This window comes from Pithys albifrons, chromosome 9 (assembly GCF_047495875.1).
Source record: "Pithys albifrons albifrons isolate INPA30051 chromosome 9, PitAlb_v1, whole genome shotgun sequence".
Lineage (NCBI taxonomy): Eukaryota > Metazoa > Chordata > Aves > Passeriformes > Thamnophilidae > Pithys > Pithys albifrons.
Window position 1 is genome coordinate 185,210 of NC_092466.1, and position 9,838 is coordinate 195,047.

The following is a 9,838-nucleotide window of genomic DNA, read 5'->3' on the forward strand; positions in this document are numbered from 1 at the left end:
GGACCTTCCCAAGCCACACATGGAACCCCCCAAAGGCCTCCTGGGAGCCCCCAGCTCCTCCTGTGTTATGCCTGGAGCTGAAGCAGAAGGAATTGGGGATGATGTTCCGAGAGGAGCATCTAGGAGGGAAATGGCATCAGGACATGCCAGGCTCTGCTGATGTGTAACAGGGAAGGGGGGGCAAGGCGGGACTTGGGGGTCCCCATGGGGCACTCGAAGTAACCTGAAGATTCCTGTAGAGCACTTGGGCATCTCTGTGGGTCAATTGGGCATCACTTATGGGTCTCTCTGGGGCTTGGAGGGTCACTTGGAAGGCCCCTTTAGGTCACTTGGGGGTCTCTATGGGGCACTTGGGTTTTGCTGTGATACACTTAGGGGTCTCTAAACGTCCCTATGGGGTACTGGGGGGTCACCACAGGACTCTTGGCGTACTCTGGAGGTCCACATGAGGCACTTATGGGTCTGTATGGGATGTTTGGGGGCATCTTTGGGGCACTAGGGGGTCACTGTGGGTGTCCTTGGGGGTCGCTGTGGGGCACGCGCGCTTTTATGCAAATGAACACCACATGTGGCTGCGCGCGGGGATGAGGCCGCGCCCTTTTATGCAAATAGAGCCAGACGTGCCGCCTGCTGGAGGCGGTGCCGCTGCGGCCACGCCACCTGTGCAAAGGAAGTCCATATGTGGCTATGGCGTGACGGTGAAGCCGCGCGCTGGTTGGTAGGCAGGGACCGCGGCCGAGAGGCGAGGGAGGCAGCGCGGCAGCTCCTGGGGCACTTTGGAGCCTCCAGCAATGACGGGCGGTGCCCCCGTGCCCCCCGAGACCCCGCGATATCCCCCGGTGCTCGCTCCTTTCCGCCATTCCTCCCTGCCGGCCACCGCACTCTGATTGGCCGCCGGCGTGAGGCACAGAGCGCTACCATTGGTTTAGCTCTTCGCGCTCCTCGCAGAGACAGCGCTGATTGGTCATCGCTATTGAGGCACCCGCCTTTTCTCTGTTGCTGAGGGGAGCCGCGCGCTGATTGGCTGAGCAGCAAAAGCCCGGGAAAGAGCGGTGCCGGAAAGGGGGCGGGGCGTCCCGCGGAGAGCGGAGCGCTGATTGGCCAGAGGCGGCAGGGGCGGTACCAGCGGGGGCGCGAGCCTGTTCAGTCTGGCGGCGGCGGCGGCGGCGGCGGCGCCTCACTCAGTTAACAAATTTAATTAGTTCCGGGAGCTTGGAGGTCAACTGAGGGATTAATTAAGGCGTTGGCACCGCGGAGGATTTTTAGGTGGTTTTGGGGCTTAGGAGGGAAAATCTGGGAGGGCTTCGGGCCGGTTTACAGCCCATTTACTGACTGAAATTAATTAGTTCTCTTAATTTAATCCCTTAAGGAAATAGTTTAATTATTTAATCGATTATTTCGTTTTAGTCGCGGGTTATTAGGGGAGTTTGAGGTTTTTTTTACAGAGTTTCAGGTGTGTTTTCAGGGGGTTTAGCGCTAAAAACCTTTCTTAAAGCCAGTTTTTACTCGAGTTAAGGTGAATTGCCTCAATTTTTCAGTTTTGAGTAACATTTACCTTCGGTTCTTTAATTCTTATGCAATTTGTTCCAGTTAAATGCAGTTCAGGGCATTTTTGCCTCATTTTGGAGCCAAATTTATCTTAAACGCTTTAACTTCCTAAAAGCTATTTCTTAATTAGTTGAACTTCATTTATTTAACGAGCATTCTTACGGCTTTGGGGGCTTTCTTGGGGTATTTCAGAGCCCAGAACACCTTTTTACCTTCCATTTTTTAATGACAAATACTGCTACATATTTATTCAACCTTTATTTAACTTGGGGGGATTTCTGTAGGGGGTTTGAGGAGTTTCTGGCGTTTTAAGACCTCCGGGTCTTTTGGGCATTTTAGAACCAGAATCGCCTTTTCACCCTCTATTTAAACAATTGATATTTATTCAAATTTTCGATTTTTTTTTTCATTTTGACGGGGAGTTGGGTCTTTTCTGAGGCATTGTGGTGTCCCAATCGCCTTTTAACCCTCCCTTTTTAAAATATAACTTATTAGTATTTAAAATTTTTAGTCCACTTTATTTAAATTTTGAGCGATTTTTCGGGTTTTTTTTCCGGGATTTTAACGGCTAAATTGCCTTGTGACCCTCCGCTTTTTAAACATCATTCGACCACCGCCGTGATTCATTCAAATTTGATCACCCGATTTGGGGTATTTTTGAGCGTTTTTGTGGCGTTTTGCACCTCCCGCCATGTTCTACTACCCCGAGGTGCTGCGGCGACACACGGGCTGTTTCGGCACCATCTGGTAGGGTCCGTCCCCGCCCCGCCCGCCCCGCGGGCCCGGCCGCGCCCTGACCGGTCGGTGCCGCAGGTTGGCCGCCACCTGCAGCTCGCGGCTGCTGCGCCGGGAGTGCCTGCGCGTGGACGTGCCGCGCACCTGGTAAGGGCTGCGGCCAATCGCTGAGCGGGCTCGGGCCGCGCGGGGGGCTCCGGCCAATCGCTGAGCGGGCTCGGGCCGCGCGGGGGGGCGGCGGCCAATCGCTGAGCGGGCTCGGGCCGCGCGGGGGGGGGGGCGGCCAATCGCTGAGCGGGCTCGGGCCGCGCACCTGGTAAGGGCTGCGGCCAATCGCTGAGCGGGCTCGGGCCGCGCGGGGGGCTGCGGCCAATCGCTGAGCGGGCTCGGGCCGCGCACCTGGTAAGGGCTCCGGCCAATCGCTGAGCGGGCTCGGGCCGCGCACCTGGTAAGGGCTCCGGCCAATCGCTGAGCGGGCTCGGGCCGCGCGGGGGGGCGGCGGCCAATCGCTGAGCGGGCTCGGGCCGCGCACCTGGTAAGGTCCCCGGGCGGCCCCACTAGAGCCAATCACGGAGGGGGTTCCCCCGCCCCGCCCTCCCCTCTCCCATTGGCCGGAGGTTTTCTGGCCCCGCCCAGAGCGCGGTGCCGCCATTTGCGATTGGTCGCGGCAGGAGAGGAAACCTCGAAATTCTGAAATACCTCAAACCCCCCCACAATACTCCGAAACAGCCCCTCAAATACTCAGAATACCCCACAACGCTCCTGTGGCTACTGCCAAGACACCCCGGAGTGTTCCCGGCCCCCCAAACACCCCCGGCTCCCCTGCCCGCGCCTGCCTCGCTCCCATTGGCGCAGCTCTTCTCTAATCCCGCCCAGTGCTGCCGTGATGTCCTTCGTGGTTGGTCGCAGCGGGTGGGAGGCCCCGCCCCCGCCGGCCGGGGCGCCGCCCCCCCGGTGCTCGCTGTACCTGGCGGCGCTGCTGCAGCTCGGGCTGGCCCGCGTGTACGGGCGGCAGTGCGGGAGCCTGCTCGGTAGGGCAGCGGGCGCGGCTCGGGGGCTGGACGGGCCGGGGACAGCCTGGGGGGGGGCTTACGGGGGTCTGGGGATGTTTGGGTGGTCCCTGGGGGATTCGTGCTGTACCTGGCGGCGCTGCTGCAGCTCGGGCTGGCCCGCGTGTACGGGCGGCAGTGCGGGAGCCTGCTCGGTAGGGCAGCGGGCGCGGCTCGGGGGCTGGACGGGCCGGGGACAGCCTGGGGGGGGCTTACGGGGGTCTGGGGATGTTTGGGTGGTCCCTGGGGGATTCGTGGGTCACGGGAGGAGTTTTGGGGGGGCCCCTGAGAGGTTTCGGGGGATGCTCGGTGGGTGCTGGTGGGTGTTTGCGGGGTCCCTGGGAGGTTTCTGGGGTGTTTGGGAGTCCCGTTCCAGCCGCAGTTCCTCCCCCGCCCAGAGGAGGCGTCGCAGATCCTGGAGCGCCTGCACCGCGCGCGGCGGCCCCTGGAGATCGACCTGAGCCCCCCTCGCCGGTGGGAGACCCCCAAAACGGCCCAAACCACCCCAACATATTCTCAGAACAGCTTGAAACAACTCCAAGCCACCCCTAAACATCCAAAAGTACCCCAAAGCATACCCAAAATACTCCACAAACAACCCGAAGACATCCCATAACATCCCCAAAATACACCTAGAGAGCCCCAAACCACCCCCGGACATCCCAAAACCACTCCAAAAAACATCCCCAAAACATGAAAAAAACACTCAAAACACCTGAAAACATCGAAATCAATCCTGAAACACCCCAGAACCCCCCACAACCCACGTGGGACCCCTCAACTCCTCCAGGACCTGCCCCCCACTTCTCTGAGATCCCCTGAACCTTCCCAGACTTTCTCAGGGACCCCCAACCCACCCGGGCCTCACCTGTCCTCCCTCGAGGTCTCACCTGTGACCTCCCCATTGCCCCCAAGCCCCTCCTAACCTCCCTTTTTCCCCCCAGGACCCACTTGCTCCCTGATTCCCAGGCTCTAATGATGCAGCTGGAATTGGCCCCTGACCCCTTTTTTGGGGTGATGGGGGTGGAGCTTCTGCAGGTACCAACCCCCAGACCCACCACGGCCCCCCCACCTTGTCCCATGGTGACTCCACACTTCCCCATTTTCCCCAAGTTTCCTCAAATTTCCCCGAACTTCCCCGTTTTACACCTCAGTTTACTCCAAATTGCCACAGTTTTCCCATTTTTTGGTTCTTGGTGGGCGTGGCCACTCACCAGAGCCAGAGTGCTGGATTGGAGGAACTCTGGGGTGGGGCCTGTTTGTAGCTACCTGCCCAAACTTGCCCAAAACATGCAAATAAGCCCATTTTTCTGCAGTTTCCCCCAAATTTCATCAGTTTTCCCAGATTTCCTCATTTTGAGTTTAATTTCTCCATTTATGCCCAAATTTCCCCCAGACTTCTCCAAATGTGCTTCAGTTCCCCAAGTTTGCCCAAAAATTGTTTGAATTTGTTCTGAATTTCACCATCTTTGCCTGCTTTATTAAGATTTCATAAATTTCTCCTAATTTCCCCATTTTGTCTCTGATCTCCCCATTTTTGCCTCAAAACTTCTCCATTTTTCCCCCATTCCCCAAATTTGCCCAAAATTTCCTTAATTTTCCCCAAATTTCCCATTTTTTGCCCAAATTTCCCCAGATTGTCCACAGATTTCCCCATAGTGACCCCAGACTGGTTTATACTGGTCTGTGCCTGCCCCACAGGTAGAGGAGCTCCTGCCCCCACCCATGGAGGTCGAGGTCCCCCCAGGTGAGCTCTGGGCTATAGTGGTTTATACTGGTGGCTGCCGGTGGGTTTAGGGCTGGATGGGCAATGGTTGCTGGTCTGCTCTGGTCCGTACTGGTTTATGCTAGTGGGGTCATAGGGGTTTAGGACTGGTATAGAGCTTGTGGCTAGTGGCCCACACTGGTTTATACTGGTTGACATGGGTGTGTATTGATCTTTACTCATCCGTGCTGGTTTATACCAGTCCCTTCTAGTCCATACTGGCCCATACTGGTGGGCTCAGGGCATTCCGGGAGGCTGTATATGGGTGGATGCTGGTCTGTAGTGCTGTGTACTGGTCTATACTGGTCTGTACCTCCAGGGCCACCCCTGACGGTGTCCCCTGAGTCCATCACCCTGCGGGAACTTGAAGTTCCGTCACTGCCGCCGCCCCTGGAGGTGCCACAATTTGGGGGTCCTGGGTGGTCCCTGGGCATTACTTGGGGATTGCTGGGAGTCTTTGAGAGTCTCAGGAGTAATTTGGGGGTCTCTGGGGTCAGGAGGAGCTGCCTGAAGTGACCCCCCGGGAGCTGCAGCTGCTGCTCGAGGCTGAGGAGCTGCTGCCCCCAGGTGAGGGGGGCACTTACAGGGCAAGGGAGCACTTGGGGGGCAGGCAGAAGGAAGGGAATTGGGTGTCATGGGGCATTTGGGGGGCAGTTGAGGGGCACCTCGGGGTCACTGTGAAGCACGTGAAGGGTGGTTGGGATCACTTGTGGGGCAAGTGTTGGGCTGGGGGGATTTGGGGCACTTGGAGTCATTTTTGGGGCTGGGGAAGCACTTGGGGGCACTTGGGGTTCTGTAGGGTCACAAGGGTCTCTGCCCCACAGTGGAAGAACTAGAGGAGCTGCCAGCACCGCCTGCCCTCCCCGGTGAGACCTGGGGGGCACTTAGGGGGTGGGGCAGCACTTATGGGCTGGGGGCACTTAACGGGCTGGGGTACACGTGGGGTGGGAGCATGTACGGGGTTGGAGGCACTTGTGGGGCTATGGGGACATTTATGGGGCTGGGGATACTTACAGGGCTGTGGGCACTTCTGGGGTAGCTCTTCGACCCCTGGAGGAGCCCGTCCTGCCCCCCCCCACCCCAGAGGTCCCCGTGGCTCGGCGCCTGCCCCGTCGTCGCCCCCCACCCCACATAGACTTCCTGCCCAGCATCGCCCCAGAGCTGTTCCGGGCACAGCTGCTCCAGCCTCAAGTCCACTGTGAGCCCCTGGTGAGTGGGGAGGGGAGGGGGGGGTCTGGCCCATAGATCTGTCCCATAGATCCACCCTGACCCATAGAGTGCCCCATAGATCCCATCTCTGACCCATAGATCCCCTACCTCATACATATCCCTTAGATCTGTCCCATAGATCCTATCTCTGACCCATAGATCCCCTACCTCATACATATCCCTTAGATCTGTCCCATAGATCCTATCTCTGACCCATAGATCCCCTACCTCATCCATCCCCCAACAGATCTACCCCACAGATACTTTCTGACCCATAGATCTCTCCAGGACCCACAGATCTGCCCCAGAGATCCCCCTGCCCCACAGACCTGCCCCATAGACCCCTCTTCCCCATAGATCTGACCCACAGATCCCCCTCCCAAGTATATTATCCCATTGGTCCTTTCTCTGCCCCACAGCTGCTGCTGGAGCCACCCCACAGGTTCCGCCGCCCTGCAAGTGAGCTACTGAATGCCCCAACCCACGGTGAGATCCCTACAGCTGCCCCATAGCAGGGGTTCCTGCCCCATAGCGGGGGTTCCTGCCCCTTATTGGGTGACCCCCTGCTCTACTCCATAGAGTGGCTGCCCCCGGAGCTGTGGGAGCTGTGGGGCCGCTGTGCCCAGCGCCCTGCCCTGCCTGTGGCCCTGCCTCCAGAGCTGCCCAGCGAGGTGGAGGTGAGGCCCCATGGATCTGCCCCATAGGTCCCCAATCCTGCTCCATAGATCCCATTCACACCCTAGAGGTCTGTCCCCTCGTAGATCCTCGTAGATCTGCCTTGTAGATCCACCTCATAGATTCCTCCCTGCCCCATAGATCTCTCCTGCCTCATAGATCTGGTCCATAAACCCCAATCCCACCCCACAGATCCCAATCTTGCCCCATAGACCCCCTGCCCCACATACCTGTCCCTTTCCAGGTGCTTCGGGAGGCCCTGGAGCCGAGTCTGCCCCCCCTGCTCTCCTCAGGTGAAGCTGGGGGGTTTCTAGGGCACTTGGGAGTCACTATGGGGTGGTTTGGGGCCTCTGTGGGGCAGTTTGGCATCACTGTGGAGCACTTGGAGGTCACTGTGGGCCAGTTTTGGTCACAATGGGGATGTTTCAGTCGCTGTGGGGCACTTTGGGGGTCGCTATGGGGCGGTTTGGGGCAGGCCCAGGGTGGTCACTTTTGGCCCCTTCCCACCCTCAGAACTGTCCCTGGAACCCCTTGAGGAGGAGCCGTTGGAGAGACGGTGAGTGAGGGCAGGGCAGGGGTGGAGCTGGGACATGGGAGTGGCAGGGGCGTGGCTGGGAGGGCGTGGCAAGGGGCGGGGTTTATTCTGGGTGGGGCGGAGATTGGTTTGTGGGGTGGGGGTGGAGCTGATCCCGCCGCTGCCAATGGACGGGGGTGGGGGGGTGGGTGAGGCTTGAGTGTGGGGGCGGGGCTTACACCATCAAAGGAGGAAGAGGGGCCGTGTCCTGGGAAAGACAGGGTGGCTGGGAAAAGGGTAGGGCTTGGAAAGGGAGTGAGATTGGGAAAAGGAGCAGAACTTGAGGAAATGGGGTGGCGTTTGGGGAAAGGAGGGAGGGGTTCAGCGGTAACGTGTGAGTTGGTGAAAGTGGGTGTGGCTTGGGGAAAGAAGGTGGGGTCACACTGACCTCCCAGGTATTGCCCACAGCCCCCTGCCCGCCCCGGCCCCACCCATTGTCCCAGAGCTTCCAGAGCCAACTGGAGCTGCTCCTGACCTTCGGAGGTGAGTTGGGATTGGGATCTGTGAGGTGGGATTGGGACCTGTGGGATCACAGAGAATTTTGTGAACGCTGGCCAAAAACAGGAAAATTTGAGGAATTAGGGGAAAATTTGGAGGTTGGAATCAGGATCTGTGGCATCTGGACTCTCCCCAGGCTGATTCTGGACCATGCCCAGCGCCCAGAGGGGACAGAGCTGGCGGCCATGTTGCCCCCGGGGTCACTCCGCCCACTCGTGGCACAGATCTTTGCCCTCTGCCTAGGTGAGTGCCGAACCACGCCCATTCCCCAGGCCATGCCCCTTTCCCCTTCAGGGTCCTGCAAGCCATGCCCTTTCCGCAAAAGCGCTGCCTCTTAAGCCTCTTGCTCTGAGCACCTCCCCTTCTCCTTTTAGCCAAGCCCCCTTCCCCATCTACTCCCTTTCAAGACCCACCCCTTCCCCTAAGCTCCACCTTTTCTCTAAACCACACCCCTTTCCCAGCCCATTGCCTTTAAGCCAACCCCTTACTCTAAGCTCCATCCACCTCTTTCCATAACCCGTTTCCCCAAGCTCGGCCTCCTTTCCACAAACCATCCTCCACCCTTTCCTTGCGGCCCTCCCTTCCCCCGGAGCCCCACCCCCTTTATACAAGCCACGCCTGTTTACCCCAAATCCTGCCCCCCCCCGCGCTGGGCGGGCCCCGCCGCTAACCCAAGCCCCGCCCCCCAGAGCTCTGTGCCGCCCATTGGCTGCGGCTTGACCAGCCTCGCCCCTATGGACCAATCACTGTCTTGCTCCGCCCCCGCTCGGAATAAACCGCTTCTTTCTGTCCTGGTCATTTATTGGCTCCCGGTGATGTCACTCTAGAGAGGGGGAGGGTCCTCCAGTGTGGTGTGGGTGGAGCTCAGCCTGACCACGCCCCCCAGCAGTAGCTGGGGTTGGCAGCAGCGACAACTGCGATTGGACAAAGGACGGGGTGAGGGCAGGGTGTCGGTGAACCCCCCCCGGACGCCACAAACCCTGTCCCCCCTTCCATGGGGCAGCTGGGCCCTGCTCAGGGCTAGAGGGTCAATGGGGCACCATGGAATACACCTGGATACTCCTGGGACATGCCCACTGCACTGCGGCATCCTTGGATATACAGGGGCACACCTGGAGGCTCACCTGTCCATGCTGGGGAGGGGCTGACATCACCTGCACACACGTGGACACACAGAGGGTGCATCTGAAGTGTTTGGGAACATCTGGGGCACACCTGGGTGTCCCTTGCAGTCACCTGGACACTCCCGGGGTAAGCTGGGAGGGAGCTTCCAGGGTCCTGGACACACCGGGGGGACTTTGGGCATCCCACCCCACCTGCTCAGACAGCACCTGCAGCAGGTCCTGGATCATCAGCGGCTTCTGCAGGTTGTGGGTGAGGGGTAGCACCTGAGACCAGTATAAACCAGTATGGACCCATGGCTGCCCTATAATGGCTCTCAAGTGGCACACAGAGGCCCTCCAGTCCCCTCCATCTGCCCCAGTATAGATCAGTTTAAACCAGTATGGACCAGTACAAATTCATAGTTGCACCATCATGAACCATAGAGAGCCTCAAGTGCCCCAACATGCCCCAGTACACACCAATATAAACCAGTATGGACAGCCCTTACCAGCACATTTGTTTAAAGATGGGTTAGGCCTAACAGCACAGCAGGTGCAAACAGAAGGCAAACAATAAATTTGGGGTAGTTTTGGGGTTTTGGGGGGGTGTGCGGAGGGATCAGAGGATCTGTTGGGGGGGTTGACTTTTGGGGAGTTTCGTGTGGGTTTAAGGAGGGGTTGG

At 58.7% G+C, this 9,838-nt stretch overlaps 1 protein-coding gene across 1 annotated transcript; it reads left to right on the plus strand.

Moving 5' to 3' along the window:
• Window positions 1-2,239: 2,239 nt before the first annotated feature.
• On the plus strand, window positions 2,240-8,836 carry REC8 (REC8 meiotic recombination protein). The gene is made up of 17 exons (XM_071564058.1): window positions 2,240-2,295; window positions 2,380-2,430; window positions 3,160-3,277; window positions 3,319-3,487; window positions 3,731-3,806; window positions 4,277-4,370; window positions 5,034-5,079; window positions 5,417-5,493; window positions 5,595-5,664; window positions 5,922-5,963; window positions 6,137-6,306; window positions 6,726-6,792; window positions 6,886-6,983; window positions 7,226-7,274; window positions 7,495-7,537; window positions 7,964-8,038; window positions 8,190-8,836. The coding sequence occupies exons 1-17, from the start codon at window positions 2,240-2,242 to the stop codon at window positions 8,389-8,391; spliced, it is 1,503 nt and encodes a 500-aa protein (XP_071420159.1). The 3' UTR covers window positions 8,392-8,836.
• Window positions 8,837-9,838: the final 1,002 nt, after the last annotated feature.